Here is an 18,813-nt window from a genome sequence, read left to right on the forward strand (position 1 = left end):
TGTCAGCTAATTAAATATTGCTGCTAGTTTACAGTACTATTTTTAAACTGCTGCTATGTAGTGTTATAAACAGTACCTCACTAAAGTGAGTACACCCCTCACAGTTTTGTAAATATATGATTATATCTTTTCATGTGACAACACTGAAGAAATGACACTTTGCAACAATGTAATGTGTGTACAGCTTGTATAACAGTGTACATTTTCTGTTCCCTCAAAATAACACAACACACAGCCATTAATGTCTAAACCGCTGGCAACAAAAGTGAGTACACTCCTAAGTGAAAATGTCCAAATTGGGCCCCAAGTGTCAACATTTTGTGTGGCCACCATCATTTCCCAGCACTGCCTTAACCCTCTTGGGCATGGAGTTCACCAGAGCTTCACAGGTTGCCACTGGAGTCCTCTTCCACTCCTCCATGACAACATCACGAAGCGGATTCCTTCTGGGACGACAGCCATGCAGACCAATTTGATGCAGTGTGCAGCGTATGGTCTGAGCACTGACAGGCTGACCCCCCACCCCTTCAACCAGCAATGCTAGCAGCACTCATACATTTATTTCCCAAAGACAACCTCTGGATATGACGCTGAGCATGTGCACTCAACTTCTTTGGTCGACCATGGTGAGGCCTGTTCTGAGTTAAACTTCTGTATGGTCTTGGCCACCGTGCTGTAGCTCAGGTTCTGGGTCTTGGCAATCTTCTTATAGCCTAGGCTATCTTTATGTAGAGCAACAATTCTTTTTTTCAGATCCTCAGAGAGTTCTTTGCCATGAGGTGCCATGTTGAACTTCCAGTGACCAGCATGAGGGAGTGTGAGAGCGATGACACCAAATTTAACACACCTGCTCCCTATTCACACCTGAGACCTTGTAAAACTAACGAGTCACATGACACTGGGGAGGGAAAATGGCTAATTGGGCCCAAAAAGTAAATTTTCACTTAGGGGTGTACTCACTTTTGTTGCCAGCGGTTTAGACATTAATGGCTGCGTGTTGAGTTATTTTGAGGGGACAGCAAATTTACACTGTTATACAAGCTGTACACTCTTCAGTGTCATCTCTTCAGTGTTGTCACATTAAAAGATATACTAAAATATTTACAAAAATGTGAGGAGTGTACTCACTTTTGTGAAATACTGTATATTGTTGCTTTATTTTGTTGCTATGCCACCATTCATAAGCTTGTTACACTCATATGTATCTTTGTTGTTCAGTGCATTTGACAAATAAACCTTGAAACTAACCAGACACAGGCTTATTCTCTTGAATGTAACAATTTGTGCAAAGCTGTTTCAAGTTTACATCAATATGTACATGTTACCAGGGATCATGTGAGACATTTCTGAACTGTGCTTCTATTGTACAAATTAAAATCTAATTTATTAGGTTTAACATGTTTTTCTTTTTAACTTTGTAGAGATTTACTGTTTTTTATTGTTGTTTTCTAGAAGAGTTTTCTTTTTAGTGTGGTGTTGACCATTCGCAGAATAAAACGTGGCTTGTGTTATAGGTCAGTACAGTGGCATTGTTAGGCCTGCGCAAAAAAATATATAATAAAGAAATTGCCCCTGTTCCTTTCATCATGAATTAATGCTGATTAGCATCTATCCCGGAATGTATTGTGGTCCTAGCAACGCCTCTGGGTCAGTATATGTCCTACAGCAGGACCCACTGACATTCCAGCTAACTATGTTCTCTATGCGTGTAGATGATAGACTTCCAGTTTTTTGGACAGTAACTGTCACATCCTGTACCGTATCTTCTGATATTAGGAATTTGAAAATTGCTTTGAAGCCAAATGCAAATGTATGTGTTTTCCAATAATTAAAGTAAGTAATTTGTAAAACACTGTGAACTCAAAGTGTGACAGCATATTAAAGCATTGTGCCTAGGTTACAAGATTGTTTTTAGTTTTTGCCTGTGTCACTGATTTTGTGAAATAAGATTTTTATCAAAGTACTCTCCTCCCGAATTTCAACTGAACTGTTTCAGCTACAAACAAATTACCACATTAGTTACTTTCAGTGGCACCATTGTTTAGTATGAGCAAAATGGGCTGTGATTTTTTTTTATGTTCATCTTCTTGGTCTTTCGATTCAAAATATTCACAAAAATCAAACCTTTAATGTAAAATTATTTTAAGAAATAAATGTGAAATATTTTTCACCAAAACGTTACCTGTTTTTTTTAACACAGAAGAAATTCTTATGAGTCAAATCTAGTGGAAGTATATTACAATTAATGTTTTCTGTTTTTTAATTCATCTGATTGATTAGGAACACTTAAGTGCCAAGCCTTGACTTCCTGTTTCATTGTGGTATAAATATGAGGTGGAATTTGTTTCCATATTACTCAAATTTACTAAGGGTGCCAATATTAGTGGAGGGCACTGTAGTGGATTTGTAAGATTACAGAGGTGTTAGAGTTCTATTGTGATACACTCAAGTTCCAGAAGAGCAACACACCTTTACTGAAGCGAAAGCGTACGGACAAGTATTGTGCTGAGACCACCTGGTTGAGCTTGGTTTATCTGACACATTTTTGCATGTCTTCTAATATTTCAAAACCTGAGGATTCTATCTAATAAGTGAGGTCAACTTGGAATCTCTTCATTCACCAACTGGTCGTAAAGCATTGTGCAGAGTGTGTAAAATGTATACCTGAAATGTGTGTAGATTTCTTTGGGCAATGGCAGAGGAAATGTCTAACTGACTAACCATGTTGACAGGCAGCCACTAGTCACTTTTTAAATTGTCAACAGTCATGTGATCGCAGTGGTATTGGGCTGGACTCCTATAATTTGGTATCCCTTTACTGAAAATTGAATGGACCTCCAGACAGATAATCTGAAGATTGTGTGCATCAGAAACAAAAGATTCCAACACGTTTTTTTCAAAAGATTCAACAAGTGTAACTATTTTCTAGGCAACATTGTAAAATCTTAACAGGCAGTTGTGTTAGACAAATTCAGGAGGAAGTCTGATCTCATGAATCTGACAGCCGAAAACTAACTGCACATAAATATGTGAATGAATTACATCATCAGATTCCTTAGTGTGACATCACAGTGCAAAAAATGGGAAGTCTCCAGTCAACACAGAGGGAGCTATGTTGTGACATTTTAAATGATTATGTATTGGCACAGTCCAGTTGTGAATCTGTCCGCAAATGGCAACCACAGTAATGTAGCAGTTACACCCTACATTTAAAAATCTAAGTTTTATGTCAAGTCAAACAGTAGTTAACCTGCCTATCAATCTGGAGTGTTTTGAGAGAAAGGTTTCTGTTGAAGATGCTTTTTTGGCCCCTCGTGGTAAAAGTGGTGCTGTCAAGTGAAAAATATGTGCTATGTTATGTGTGTCATTATGTGACCCATGTTAGAAAAATCACTCGCGTTCAAACTTGGATACTGTACATTTTACAGATATTTTCACTTAAGTTACTTGTGTGCCCCCTACAGACCTCAAACGGACTTCTAGATTTGTCAAACTTGATTGGCAGGCACCTCCCAAACTCCTAAAAGATCCCCTAAGTTCCTTTTCCCAAACCAATCCAGTCGGGAGCTGGGCGGGATGTCCCTGCGATGACGTTTCCACTTTCCAACTTCCCATCCGTTTTCGAGATGGCGTAGGGAAGAGGCGACGTAACGGGTTGGTGTTCTTGCGGAAAATACTGCCAAAAGTTGATAAAATAGAGTGGTTTTAATTTCGTTATATACGTTAATTGATGAACAATTGGAGGTTTTACGAAGATTCAAACTTTTGGTAAGTGGGATTTTGGATTCTTCAAACTCGTTCTTAGTTACGGTTGCTGTGATTCAGCGTAGAAGTTGGCAACAATGTTGACAGTGTACAGTACTTGTAAACTAATGTTACCTTTCATCCAACTTCTAATATTTGCCAGTATAATTTGTATGATAGTCATGCACATTTATTTTGCTAAGGAAACTTTATCAAAATCACTGTCGATTAATTTGAACAGGCGGCTTTTAGGCGGCTTTTATTAGTCTCCAGCCATACTTTTAAAAACATTAAACCCTATGTTAAAACTGAGTTTTTTTAATCTACGTTGTTGATATGTAGTCAACAACGTTGCTTTAACCGTTCATTTGCTGACAACTGTGAGATGCTCAAACACTTGCTGCCATTCATCGACAGCAAGCTTCTGATTTCGCTAGTGTTTTTTTTCAGATGGCAACGAATATTCTCCTCTAGATTCTGGTTTATTTGTTTGCTCGGAACTTAGCTAATAATTGTTCTTCCTAGCCAAATAAGAGCCGTATAAAATCTGCTAGACACTGGGTCTTAATTCAAGGACTTTCATGGGTTGTTTTGTTTAGATTGCTCATCAACACCATCCATAAAGCAGTTAACTGTGAAAATTATTTATCGCCTTTGGTAAGCTTTCATTTCCGCATTTTCGGTTGTCACTCAGATGTTGGAAAGATTTAGGTAAAAAGGATGTTACCCTTTTTTGAGAACATTGCTATCCTGTCATTTCCCAAGATGTTCAATCCTTTTTCAGATCTCAGGGAACCCCTTGAGCCTTTCTTGTTTGAGCTTGCTGCCCTCTCCACTGTACCACATTCAATGGAATTGTTGTAATGGTGAAATGTATGATTGTTCAATGGCATCAATGGGCTGTTGTCTTCAGTTATACATTACTTGGCTTTTGATGAATATCAAATTGGAGTGATTAAGACCTCTAGAGGGCCAATTGGGAATTCATATTTTTCATCCTATCTGTTCTAATGGAATGTTTAAACCCCAAAGTTGAATAACTGCTTCGTTTTTTAATTTACTCATAAAATTGGGTTTTGGTGACTTTATACTCTAACAATGCACTCCAGCCAACTGAAATAATTATGCATGTGGTAAAACAGACACTTCACATTCAATACACATTTTAATACTTGCGATGAAAAAACAATTCTTTATCTGAGCTAACTGACAACTCTTATTGTCATGTTAACTTAGATTTTGTTGTTCATCTGCATAAACATGTCAGATGTTTTGCAGTAAGCTACTGTAGGCTGCATATAAACACAAGGGAAGATCCCTTTAGCAAAACCCCTTTGATCTAGTTGTTCTGTGTAATATTTATGAAATATATATGTTGCTCCCTTTGCCCAGACCCCGGTTTGAAATAGCTGATGGTTATTTCAGATCTGTCATTCTCCCAGAGGCTGTCTGCCCTGGAAAGACCAAATGCATCTGTTGCCTGTGGAACAGGAATGCCACAATCACATGCAGGTGGGAATACTAGACTGCTCTGAACTTGAGGACATCACATTTCAGGTGTAAATAGAATGGCAGACTGTTGACACAAAGTGTGCATTTAAAGTACAATACCAGCATAAATGTAGTCCAACAAAGGTGCAAACTAAATATCAGTGACTGTCAGTATTTGGAAAATTCCATACATGTAATAAGGCCACATTACATTATTATATTTTAGTCACATGTTTTCCAAAGTTACTTTCAGTTACTTCATTCATCTGTAGAAAGTAGGGATCAGCAAAGTCTGTGCTAGTAGGACGTATTGTTGTTATTACCTGTTGTCATTCAGCCTCAGTAAAGCCTTCAATTACTTCATTCATCTGTAGAAAGTAGTTATCAGCAAAGTCTGTGCTAGTAGGACATATCGTTGTTATTACCTGTTGTCATTCAGGCTCAGTACAGCAGTCTGGCTTTGCTATTTCCTGTGCTGGAGAGTGCATTCCTGCTTTGGGCTAAAAGAAGTATATGATTGTGTAAAAAAAGCAAGCAAAGCTCAGCAATGGAGCATAACCCATCATGGCAAAAATCTAAGGTGTTCATAATGAGTATCTTTAGATTTGATCATAGACTTGATTAACAACACTGTCCCTCCCTGACTGTGGCAGGGGAATGCTGGACGTGCACACTGGTGCTGAGTGCCAAGATGGTAAATTCCTCCCTCCAGCTGCGGAGCTTCTTTATTGCCAGAGAAACAAGGCATTGCAACGTGTCTCAGCTCTGTCTCTTGGGGCTGAGAGCCAGCTCCAGGAGTTGTATAGCTCCCATAAATGCTTATTTTCTACCCAGACAAGTGTCCCTCAGGGCAGAGTTTTTCTGCATGCGCAAGAGAAGGCTTCCTCTCTGTTATGTTGGCAGGCCAGCAGAGTTCAACATCAAACATGATTTTGAATGCCATGGTTGTGTTCATCAGCGGCCATTGCAAAAGAAGAAATATTTTTAGTTTCGGTCCATTTTTAGTGGCTAATGCCCAATGGATATGGCTTAGTACTGTCTTAGTGCTATGTGGTGTTCTGAGGATGGGGTCTGATGCTTTCTCAGCCCGAAGCTGATGGCACTGAACATCCAGTAATGGGAGTTTCACCTGCTGCCTTTAGCTATTACTCTGTCCCAGTGGATTTCATGCCCGAAGTTTCAAGTATTTGTGAGCAATGTTTTTCTCCATGCAGTTGGTCTGAAAAGCATTTTCAATCAAAGCCTTTTTCGTGCATTGTTGCAGTTTGGTATTGTCAGTTAAAACCCCCTCAGCATAAATAATAGCCAATATTGTGTCTTCTCTTAGTAGTTGTAGTGCTTGTGGAACACTGAGACGTTTTGTAAGGGGTCACTAAACTTGTATTTTAATTTCTGGACTCTCCAGTTGGGTATCAATCTGTCAGAAAGATGTTACAGGGCCAAGATGGAACCGCTGCAACAGGATGACTAGTAAATCTGTTTGTTAGTCAACAGAAGCTGTGAAACATTTAACTAATCTTATCAAGAGCAACCTACAATTTCTTCTGTTGTGCCAGCTAAGTGCCATCATTCCCAGCAAAAGTTTTTGAAATGATTTGTAATAGTATTAGAGCCTACGACTGGTTTTCCCTGTCTTATAAAGGGTGGCTGTAAACATTTGTTTATAAGTGATTAATGGAACATAGCGGCAGATGAACACAGTACATGCTCACTCCGATTACACGCTCTGTTTACTGCCGATTCCATGCAAAGGTCAACTGTGCTGAATAGTAGTTATGTGGATGTTAAAGGTACTTTGGTCACATGTTCAACCTATTCAAATCACAAGCTCCTATATGATTGTCACTGGAGTGAGTCTTTAAAAACAGTGCTGCCCAAATATAAAATGCTGCTGTGGTCACATCTGCTAAGCAGCTAAAATGTAAAAACTTTCCAATTGTTCAAATGGACAAACTCCCTACTTGCTATTAGTTTGGAGGCATATGATTGTACTTTCACAGAAAATGTTTTTGTACACTTCAGAAATCATTCTACATCTGCCTTTAGCAGTTACATTATCAATGAATAGTGCGATGGCTCAATAAGTCATAACACCCCAAAATGAAAGTTACATTTTAAAGTAAAACATATGGCATTTAAGATTCATGGTGAATTCTTGCAATACATACACCTATCTTATTTTCACAAATGCCTCATAAGTAAAATGTATCTGATGTCTTTTTTTCTTCCTCAATTTTCACCACTAATTTCTTAATTCCAGTTATTTTTTTTATTGAGCAATCACTTCTCAACCTGAATAATGAAAACTTCTAAATGTCATCCAGAGAAACCACCAAATACATCAAAATTGGACTTTAGTAACAACATTGAATCTGTTAAGTATTCATCACCACATGGGCTGGCGGAGAGCACATTCCCTGGCCAACAACCACTGGTAGTCGTCCAACCTACCACAAGGAGCTGCCAGGTAACCCGATCTGATGTCCACCCCAGGCGACGCTGAGCCAAATTGGAACTGTCAATATGCTGTGACATGGAACTCCTAGCACCAATGATGAAGCTATAAAAATAACTACATCTTTACCGGTTTGGTGAATATCTAGTTTAGTTTTGACAGCGTCTCAGAGTTCCTGTGTTCCGTTGACCTCTGTCTGCATTTCCCCCCCAAAAAATGACAACTAATATTTGCAACATATTTGATCAACCACTTGAATTTGTTGGTATGCATGGTCTGAGATATGTGCCGATACAATATTTGAATCATGTCTTATTCAAATACTCAGAAAGCAAAATGTGAAGGAAAAAACATTTATTATAAAGATATGGTTAACAATTAAGCACGGGACGAAGGTATAGGACAAATTAATTGAATGGAAATCCAAAAAGGAGAGGTAATTACCAATATTTGTGGAAAAAACAGCTCACATGGCACAATGAATGCATAAAGGCATTGGTGTGTGAGGTAATGTCCAGTCATCTCCGCTCAGTGTTCAGATAGGATTCATGAATTCCTAGTGGAAGTGGGCAGCAGGCTTCTGAGCAGTGACTCATCTGGTGTGGAGATGCCGCTGTCTGAAGTGTTTTATGGGTCAAGTGTTTGGCCGGTGTCAGCCACGCATGCTACTTTTTGTCTTTAGGGATATGAGGTATCGGGATTTGATTGTGGGGATTATAGGACTATACAAACCAGATTGTGTGGCCTTTTCTGTTAATTGTCCCTTTCATAACATGTTCGTGTATGTCATTTAACAGACTTTATACAGAGTGGCTTACAGTGAGTGTATATCTGTTTCCCCATAGTCCCTGGTGGGAATTGTCCCCATATGCCTGGTGGTGTAAGCAACATGCTCTCTTAATAGATCTACCAGGGACCATAGGACAGACTGTCTTTTCAGAGAAAGGATGTATGATGTGTGGTTTTGTGGTTGCAGCTGTGGGTTGTTCTAACTGTTGACTCTGTGGTGTTGTGGCTTAATTGATTGTAGCCTTGCTGTTAATTGTCCTCACTGTTTTCCCCATGTATTCTCTAGTGCAATTTTGAGAACCCAGCTGTTTCAAACAACATTTTTCCTTGACCGTAAAGATTTCATGCTTGTTATGAATTAGATGGAGTCAGATTCCGCCTACTGTGTGGTAGGTCCACAAATGCCAAACAAAAAGTTATTGCAAAGTTAAACAAACAGTATAACCCAATGTAAATATTGAATCAGACCCAAAATAAATATTCTGTCTACTTTCCACCATTAAACAAGTCCGTTTTCATCTCCCAAATCTATTTCATCTTAAAATCTGGAAAATGTAACTGCTTACAAAATGAAAATAATGATTTGTAAAATGTTCTTTTGTCTTATTGACAGTTCTGTGTTTCTCATTGTTGTATATTTGGTCACTGTTTTATCTTGGAAATTACTTCAACTATACTAATACCTTTAAACACCTGACTGCTTCTGAAAGTCCTAAAATAAGACTCCTGGAACTTTTAAATTACATTTCTGTGAGAAAGGAAAGATTAAAGGGAATGGCAGCTCTTGAAAGGGTTCATAGGTGGTGGTTTGCCCCAAATTACAGTGCTGTGGAAAGTGTATAGGAGTGTCTCAACTTTTATAGCTTTGAATTAATTTGGTTATTCATTATTTTAATATACAATATGTATGTGTTTTTTAAGTAGACAGGGCACCTCCTCCCAGATGGTCGGTAGTTAACAACATTACAATAGACAAAAGCAAATGTAATTTATTCTGATTTATATCCAATTCATCTGAATGTCAATAAATTATATACTGTAATATCTCAGAGAACAAGATATGATGCCTAAAATGTATCATAAAAATATGGTTTACAATCAAGCACAAGATGGAGGGCTCAAAAGCAGATTAGGGTAAAATGAAAGGGAAGTGGTTACAAATTATTAGTTAACTATAATATTGACTAACAATCAAAACTATGGCGAAACCAGATTGCTGTGTGTTTCAGGATGGGACCGATCTTGTTCATGAATTACACCTTTGGGGATTTCCTCATCCAACCCCTGCTTTTATAGCTCTTTTGAATTTAAGTATGAGAACTGGTCAGTACACATTTTCCTTCTGACACAAGATCCTTCTGACAAGGTTTTTATGAGATGTGGAATGATATTTTTTTAAATGACTTCCAAGTCCTCTTTTTAGTTTGGATAGTAGAACCCTTTTGGTTTGCTTGAACCAGGTACGCTTCAGATTTAGCACTAGACTGACATTTCTGATTTTAAATAGTATTTTGACTGTAAGCAATGGAAAATCCTTTTATTGTGTGTGTTTTCCATAATGAAGCTGTTGACCAGAGAACTGCTGAAATGGTAAGTGGGGGTGTGGTTTCCGTACAAAACAGCAGAACAGTATTCCACCATGACACATTAAGGTCCTCCTAGTGTGAGAGGCAGCAGCCGGGGAAGGAAACCACTTAGGAGTGTGTGAATCCGGAGTGGTGTTTACATTGGCACACTCTCTGGAGGACCCTGCACTGTGACTGGGTCAGTGGGATAGTTGCCCAAGGACCTATTCTCACTATGAAAAAGACATTTTTGATTGAATGCTTTTTCTCTTTTTTTCACATTTTGTTCTTATGCCCCTGCTTAGTTTTAAATGGATTTTAAATGTAATCTCACACAGTTTTGGCCTTATGAAATCATCAGCTGTTTAAAAAGCATGTGTAGATGCACCTTATGGAACTGATGGGTTTAAGCCACATCTTATGAACAATATCTTATAAAAACATAATGCAAAGGCCTCAACACAAACTCCCATCAGGCTCTGGATAGGGTCAAAGATTGACAAGTGTCCTACGGAAACGCATCTCGCCACGTCGGGCTGCTTTTTATTACACAGCTGACTCAATCATCAATGTCTTGGCCAGGACACTCTTGAAAAAGAGATTTTTAATCTCAACAAGTATTTTCCTGGTTAAATAAAGGTTAAAAAAAAATAAAAAATCAGGAAGTACTTGCCCGCACCTACATGTTTGGAGGAGATTCACCGGCCAACAGATACAATTAAGATTACAGGTGCCCAACCTACACTAGGAATTTACACTCCAGGTTTCAGGAGGATTTCCTTGGATAGAGGTTTTTAATATAATCTAAATTTCAAATAAAGTGTGTCTAGCAGGTTACCTACAAATGTAGAGCATGATGCTCCCCGACTGTTGTCTTATTCAGCGCAACACTTTGACAGTATAAAGGGAGCAATGTTATGAAGTGACGGGCCCAGCTGCTGCTGTGCTTTGAATGGGCCTGCTGTGCTTTTTGGGCCTTTCTCCAAACAAGGCCCCCGAAAGATGCATCTTCTCTAGTCTCCGATGCGAAGTGTCCACGCGCTCACTGTGCCAGTAATTGAGGTAAATGGTTTAATTTATATTCAGAATGTGTGTCCAGTGACCCACGCCTGACTGGGAAACCTAGGGAACGCAGGAAGGACTGAACACTGGTCAACTTTTCACCGCAAGCACAACAAGATCATGTTTCTCTCTCAGGTGTGCATTTGAACCACACTTGCAGCTCTGAATGGATTTGCTATAGATGGCTGTTGAAGTCATGCGTTGTTTAATGTTGCTGTATCTTACTGTTGATTTTGTATTAAATGAACAGTGTGTTCATCTACACAACTTGATACTGTATCAATACTATGGGCTTTTGGGATTCTGGTCCAGCATCTCTGATGTTATAATTGTGAACATGTATCAGTTTGAATAGACAGTTTTGGGTGTGTAAATGGTACTTTCTGTTTCTGTTCATTGATTCCTGTCCTTGTTTCCCTGGCTTGTGTTGCTTTTCTGAACTGAAGCTTCTTTATTCCAGCTGACATTTATCATGGTGAAATGTCCATGTGAAGCGCACACTAGCTATGAATGACCTTTCTGTAAGTTGATGATGCTCCATTTATCTCATACCTTGGCATTAGTCTGTGGGCACTAATTTAAGTCACCTCAAACTCTTATTGTCTACATAATGTTGTATTGGACCTGACCCTGTATTTTCAGGTCCTGTGTTGTCAGCAGACATGTATGACTAATGTATGACTCTCCTTTATATTGTTGTTGTTGTATTCCTCTTAGCCAGTGCTGGCTGTTTGGCTAAATGTTTGGCTCTGTTCTTGGGTATTTTAGGACTTTGCGATCTCCAATAATGGCTTTTGTGCAAGCCAGTTTTTCAGTTTTCCTGTGAAACACTGCACCGACTGTTGACCAGAAAGCATGACATTTCTAAGCAGGGATTTCCTTTGGTTTTGGGTTGGTTTTCATAATATATGAAGTGGTATGCAGTGCTAAACAAGTGGACGTGGAAGAACGCCTAGCCCTATTTAACCTAATGGTTTGTTGTTTTGTCCCTTCCTCTCCCAGGTTGCAACAAAGTGTTGAAAATGATGTCCGATGCCAGTGACATGTTGGCAGCAGCCTTGGAGCAGATGGATGGAATAATAGCAGGTAAGTCTCTGTGTGGCTGGTGACAGGTTAACATGATTGAAAAATGTTTACTGATCTGTGTCATTATCCCCAGCTCCACAGTTGGACAGTAAGACCAGGGAATGTGTTCCCAACGAGTCATGGGTCATTTTTACCCTTTTCGATCATAATGAATGCAATAACATGGTGAAGGTAGACTTGATCCTGAATCGGCCCTCCTCTGAGATGTTATGCACATTTTGTCATTCATTCCCTGTACAATAATGTACTGTAAAATGTCAAGGCTAACTGATGGCTCATTGGTCATACCTCACCAAAGTAACATGACCCTCATAAGCTTGTTTGAGCTGGCACTGTCCCCTAATGTCTGTACCTCTGTGGCAACTGTTTTTTTTAAATCATGTTATAAGGGTAGAACTGTAATGTCAGACTAATTTCCAAAAGGTCTCTCTTCAGGAGGTGGATATTTTCCATACATTTTAAAACTTTAGCTGATAGTAATGAATGTGAAACCTATTTCAGTACTGCAGTTGGGCTTTATTAGTATAGTAATGTTAATGCACACAGTCAGCATAGACGGGCTTTAGGAATAATCCTGTTTTCTGCGGTGGGTTAATTATAGGCCTGGCATTTCAGCTAACTGTCCAATCATATGATATCCACATTTCACATTTAGCCTTTCTACTGTCCTCACTCTCTTTTCTTTTCTCTCTCGTTCCCTTGCTTGTTCTCCGCGTCTTCCAGTATAGTCTTAGTGTGTAAAGTCTTTTGGCTTTGGTTGCACAAGTTTTTCTCACTTGTCATGTCGGGTAATTGTCTGTTCATCAAAGGCCCTCCTAGCCCTTACATCATGTGGACAATAGCTTTTTTTCTAATTGAATTAATGTAATGGGGAGCAATAATGAGATGAGTTCTAAGTTAGTTTCACTCACTACTCTCGTTTCCCACTCCAATGCAGAAGCCCGGCCTGAACCATCACATAAATTGTCAGATTAAAACTGAAGACTACACCCACTACTCTTTGATATTGGACAACAAATAAGCCATTCATGTGCATACCATAGAGCCCATAAATGACTGAACCATTGCCCTTTCTTATGCCCTTCAGGTTCCAAGGCGATGGACTATTCCAATGGGATGTTTGACTGCCAGTCACCCACCTCTCCCTACATGGGCAGCCTGCGGGCGCTGAACCTGCTGGAGGATCTCCGGGGTGTTCTGGAGCTGATGGATACAGAGGAGAGGGAGGGGCTGCGATGCCAGATCCCCGATGCCACCGCAGGCAGCCTGGTAGACTGGCTACAGCAGGGGCACCACATGGTGAGACCAGGCAAAGTAGTCCACTAGGGCAGGGACAAGAAATGTGACCCCTATCTTGTCAAAACTGCAATAGTTACTTTTTAAAAGGATAAATGGTTTTCAATTTTGTGTTTGACTGATTTTGTACTACTTTTATTGAAGGTGATGTGGTTTGAAATGTATTTGAAAGGCTTAAGAAAACATCATCCCAAAAGATCATCAGATAATTGTTTCTGATCTTCGGTATGAAAGAACAATGCAGATATATTCTTTTTCAACTAATCTGATTTACTGCCTGGTCCTGTCCACTGCAAAGTTTCAAATTGCAAAGTTTCTGGGTATTTTATAATCACAATACCAACAGTATAGTAACTATATGAAATCATGGCAAGTATAATTCTAAGTAAAGCCATTAGTGTTATGATAATTTCCCCCCTCAGGACACCTGTTGTCATTTTTGCTACATCCTTCACATGTACCACAGAAACCTGTTCCCGATACTACACTATAAAACCATCTTTATCTTTTACTTCACACACGCTCCCTGACTCAACCACCCTACACTCTCACCACCACCACTCTCATGCACACACGCTCTATCACTCTTTCACTCATCTATCGGAGTTCAGGTTGACACTCTTTCTCTATTGGGTCTACCCGGTGAAATGAAAATGCACGGTCCCCTCAAGTATTTTTTATAAATCAGAGCAATGATGCTAACATACCACCACAGCAACTAAGGTGCTTTTGCAGCCAAAAAGTGGAACATTCTTGACTGGTCAATTTAATATCTGGATTTAAATCCAACTAAACGTGCCTTTCATTTGCTCAAACTAGGATTTAAGAGCCAAAATACCTCAAAACAAGTAACAAGTGAAGATGACACCAGTACAGGCCTGGCAGAACATCACCAGGGAAGATGTCTGGGGGGGTCAATAGGTCTCGGACTTCAGGCAGTCATTGCATGCAAAGGATTTGCAACCAACTACTAAACGTATGCAGAAAAAGAAAATATTTGCCATCCCAACAGACATTCAGCAGGTGGCTATCTTCTCTTGAATCTTTGTCAGAACAGATCGAGGCTGGGCTGGGGTTTGGGGGTGGGGTAGATTAGGAGATGCACGGCCTTCTAATTACATGTAATATATAAGTACAGTGGACGATGCACTCATGAATCTGAGACATCGTTAGTTTGGGAAAGGCTGAATGAAGAAAACGGGGTTGGTGTTTTTCTTATGCATATAAGAATGGTAATGATATGGTTCTCGATAAATTCGTGTGGTTGAATTACTGAGTCTTTCGGATTTCACAGATAAACTCAATTTACGTTGATTTCTAGCACCTGCACAAAGCCATACAAATGCATCTATGGACACCCACACACACACACACACACACACACACACACACACACACACACACACACTGTGCTGAAGTGAAAAAGGAGAGCATCAAGACAGACCTAGTGTAGTCTGCACACAGACAGGGGGGTTTATGTTTAGCTCTGATGACATCCGTCTTGTCACGCTCTGGCTGGTGTTTGTACAGACATGTCATGGCATGTGTAAATGTAGTCCGTGCGTTGTGGTGATTTAGAGTGTTACAAGATTAGAGCCACTCTGTTGTGGTCTCAGAGATATTCTCTCCTCTGTCACCACAGAAACAACCTGTCTGTGACCTCATGTATGAGACATGGGGGATCTGAGATCATAGTGCCACTACCTGAGTGCTAATACTTTTTAAAGGATAAGTTATAACATCAGAAAATATGTGATGACCTTTGTTTCCCGGTCTGTTTTAGCAGCAGATATAGAAAGCCTCTAAATATTGCTGTGGGACAGCGTGACTTGGGTTGATCCGTGGGACAACTGCAAGATCTCGCTGTCGAGCAACAAGCCAGCATGTCCTTCTCAAAGACCACTGCTTTGAGACGTTGTTTCTCTGTTTCAGCTGATATTGCTAAGTGGATGATGAGCCTACATTTGTACTCAAACCCAATATATTTTTGTGTGTTACAGCAGAAACGTTAGTCCAACATGGAGAACAAACTAAATTAAACTAGTCCGTCCGTCCGTCGTCGTCGTCGTCGTCGTCCCCGGTATTCTAAGCAATGACGTTTTCTTCCAAGCAACAGGAGATAGAAACAGGTGTTGTCACAGACTACTGTGAGAAACAACCTCTGGATGTTGGGTACAGATTGGTGGGATCCAGGCTCTGGGCCAGGGAAAAACCAGTGCTTGTGTATTCCAAGAACACCCTGTGTAGACTAGTCTTTTCAACCCCTCTTCAACCATTTAAGGTTTTGTTGCATTTGCCTTTTCTTTGCCAACATCAATCTTGCTAGCTGGAACTCTCATGTGCAGTCCTTTTCTGATAATGCAGTTGTACTCTTTTGGCCATACCCTGCTTTATCTGAGTTCTTCAGTGGCCAATGGTGCTTTACCAGCATTCTCGTGTTTGTCGTCATGCATTAAGCTCTGAGAATTTGCGCTTGTCGTGGCTTGATCTCTGAACCCAAAACCATGTTGCGTTCATGCTGGCTTGCTACTCTGGACTTTTTGAACATTCAGTCACAAGAGGCTATTGGAGGCTGTAAGTTAACAATCATCCCAAGTGTCTCACACTGACTCTGTGTTGTCTCCTGTGTGCCTTCCTGCAGTCCAATGGCCACCACATGTCAATGGGTGGTGACCTCTACCAGGAGAGACTGTCTCGGCTGGAGGGGGACAAGGAATCCCTGGTGCTTCAGGTACTGCGCACAGAATACTACAGCTACCATACTCAGACAGCAATTCAATAACTGTGGTTTATGTCTCTGTGTCCAGTATGAAGAAAGTTGGAGATGGTTTTGCAAGTCCGTCCTAACCAGCACTATCACAGTGACTCGGTCTACAGGAACAGCAGCCGTGCTAGCTCTTTTCATAGACTTCATTAGCATGCTCATTCCCATAGATTTCCAGTAACACTAGTTAGCAAATAGGTTAACTAGATAGCAAATGGGTTGCAACATCCTTCAAAGTGTACACAGAAACTTAATGGTATAAAAATTGTTTTGCCAAATCCCCAAACTGTCCCTTGAGAGCAGTGGTATTTTGAAGTCAGTATTGCAAACTCCTAGTGTAGTCACATGAGAAACTGCAGTAAGTGTGTATTAAATGTTCATGTCCATTTAAATGGTTTGGATACCGCTTTTACAGTGTTCCATACGTTTTCCTGTGCAGGTGAGTGTGTTGACAGATCAGGTAGAGGCACAAGGAGAGAAGATCAGGGACTTGGACATGTGTCTGGAGGAACACCGGGATAAACTGAATGCCACTGAACAGATGCTACAGCAGGTCAGTTTGGATGAGAACAGCCCTGAAAATAGGGTTCTTGTGAAGCAGGAAAACAAAACCCACCAAGCAATAGTGTATGTGTGTTCACTGATGATAGTAAGTCTGCTTTCTCACAGGAACTCCTGGGCAGAACAACTCTAGAGACTCAAAAACTGGACCTGATGGCTGAGGTATCCAACCTGAAACTGAAGCTGAACTCATTTGAGAAGGACAGACATCACTTTGACTTCAGGGATAGTGAGGTATGGGATGGGAGAGGCCGTGGCTTCTTCTTGAGGTCCTTCTCTCCTTTCTCTCTTTCTGACACGTACACACAAACAAACACACCCTTTCATGCTGCCCAACACCTGTGTGGGGGAGTGGAGGCTTGTGTCATCATGTGATCAAAGCTGCAGTGTGTTGAGGCTAGAATGAGACTGTTCATTTCCAAGGGAATGCCAGACCTACCATGGCCAGAGGCACTATAATTGCACTTTGTGTGAAAATATAATATGCTTTGCTCTTGTATATAAATGAGTCACTCTGTATGAGTGTCTACTGAATGACAAAGATGTAGGCGTTACATTTAATAACGGTTTGTTTTGTCAGGGGTGGGGATTTTTTTATTATTCCACAATTGTAACGTTTCATGATTTTATATTGTCTTTATAGATGTCTGGATAGTGGAAATAGGCAAATGTGAACATTTTAATCCCCTGGAAAATTATCCATGTGTCCAAATATGTAACAACGGGCATGTCATTTTTATTTCAACACTATTCACAAAAATATATTTAAGAATCATTTCTTAATCAATAATCAACATAAATGTTGATCAACATAAATTGCCCCCCCCCCTTCTTTACAGCAGTACTGTAAAGAAGGAGGATTCTTCTTTACAGTACTGCTTCAACCTGTCTTTGGAGGGCTTTCTTGGATGCATGGCCCTATTCAAATCCCCCCAGGGCATTTTGAGAAGGATTGTGATCTGGCATTTGAATTAGTCATTCTACAATCCCCCTTTTCTTCTTTTTGAGTCATTCTGTTGTAGATTTGCATGTGTGTTTTGGATCATTGTCCTGTTGCAAGATCCATGTTTGTTTCAGCTTCAACTGTTTGACCGATTGCCTTAGATTCTCCTTGAGAATTCACTGGTACAATATGGAATTCAGTGTTGACTCGATGGCAAGTTGGCCAGGATCTGAGGCAGGCAAGCGTCCCCAAACCATAATTGCATCACCTCCACCCTTTACAGTTGATATGAGGTTCTTCTGTTCAAAGTCAGTGTTTAGATTTTCGCTAACCATGGAAACTGGCATTGCGGCCAAACAACACCACGTTTTTACTCCGATATGTCGTCTGATCTTTCCGTTACTACACACCCGTATGGTGAAGACTAAACTAGACCAAGTTTCTAGTCTTTATAGAAGACTGGATCCTCCTAAATTACGCTCTGATTACCTCGGTCTACCTTATGGTCTGTATGGTGCTTGGTCATAATAGTGTGCTCAGTCTCATTAGCCAACTTATTACAACTATTTCTACCTTTGACTGCAGTGTGACTCTGACCGACTATAACCCCGTTTTGACTAGCAGAACATAATTTTGTCTGCTTTTCTTTTTTTATGTGATGGTCTGGCTTTTTTAATTGTCGCAGTCTATAATTGGTGGCTAAATAGCCATGTCACAAGTAATTGTATTTCATTTTAAACAAACCATTTCCTTTGTTAAAATAGTGCGCATTTTCCAAGTGATCGAATACTAATTTGTGTCCAGATATTAACCATGCCCGTTTATAGTTCATATCAGCGCGGAGGTCCGGAGCGAAGCAGAACAGGGCATGGGTGTTTTTGTTGGACCCAGCTGAACTCTGGTGGATTCTTGGACAGCACTCAAACACGTCATGTTATTGTAGTTGCGGCACTGCCGTCTCTTCCAGTCCACTGCAACAGTGGGCTGCTGTCCATGATGTTCCGCTTCACAGCGTATCTGGGAGAGCATAGCACAGAGGCTCCCTTCCCCACCAGAG

General features: G+C 40.2%; 1 protein-coding gene across 7 annotated transcripts in view; it reads left to right on the top strand.

Annotated features, from left to right (window-relative positions):
- The first annotated feature begins 3,604 nt into the window (after positions 1–3,604).
- ppfibp1b (PPFIA binding protein 1b) overlaps positions 3,605–18,813 on the top strand; it is a 35,568-nt gene continuing 20,359 nt past the window's right edge. For 4 of the 7 annotated variants that reach the window (XM_010890326.3, XM_010890329.3, XM_010890330.3 and 1 more), the window contains exons 1-6: positions 3,606–3,768; positions 12,109–12,192; positions 13,280–13,491; positions 16,130–16,219; positions 16,692–16,805; positions 16,922–17,047. In XM_010890326.3, coding sequence (XP_010888628.1) covers positions 12,129–12,192; positions 13,280–13,491; positions 16,130–16,219; positions 16,692–16,805; positions 16,922–17,047 — 606 coding nt within the window. In that variant the 5' untranslated portion in view covers positions 3,606–3,768; positions 12,109–12,128. Of the gene's footprint in view, positions 3,769–12,108; positions 12,193–13,279; positions 13,492–16,129; positions 16,220–16,691; positions 16,806–16,921; positions 17,048–18,813 lie in introns of all 7 variants that reach the window. The other 3 variants (XM_010890328.3, XM_020040326.2, XM_010890332.3) reach the window with 2 other exon arrangements.

Source organism: Esox lucius, chromosome 19 (assembly GCF_011004845.1).
Source record: "Esox lucius isolate fEsoLuc1 chromosome 19, fEsoLuc1.pri, whole genome shotgun sequence".
NCBI classification, from domain to species: domain Eukaryota; kingdom Metazoa; phylum Chordata; class Actinopteri; order Esociformes; family Esocidae; genus Esox; species Esox lucius.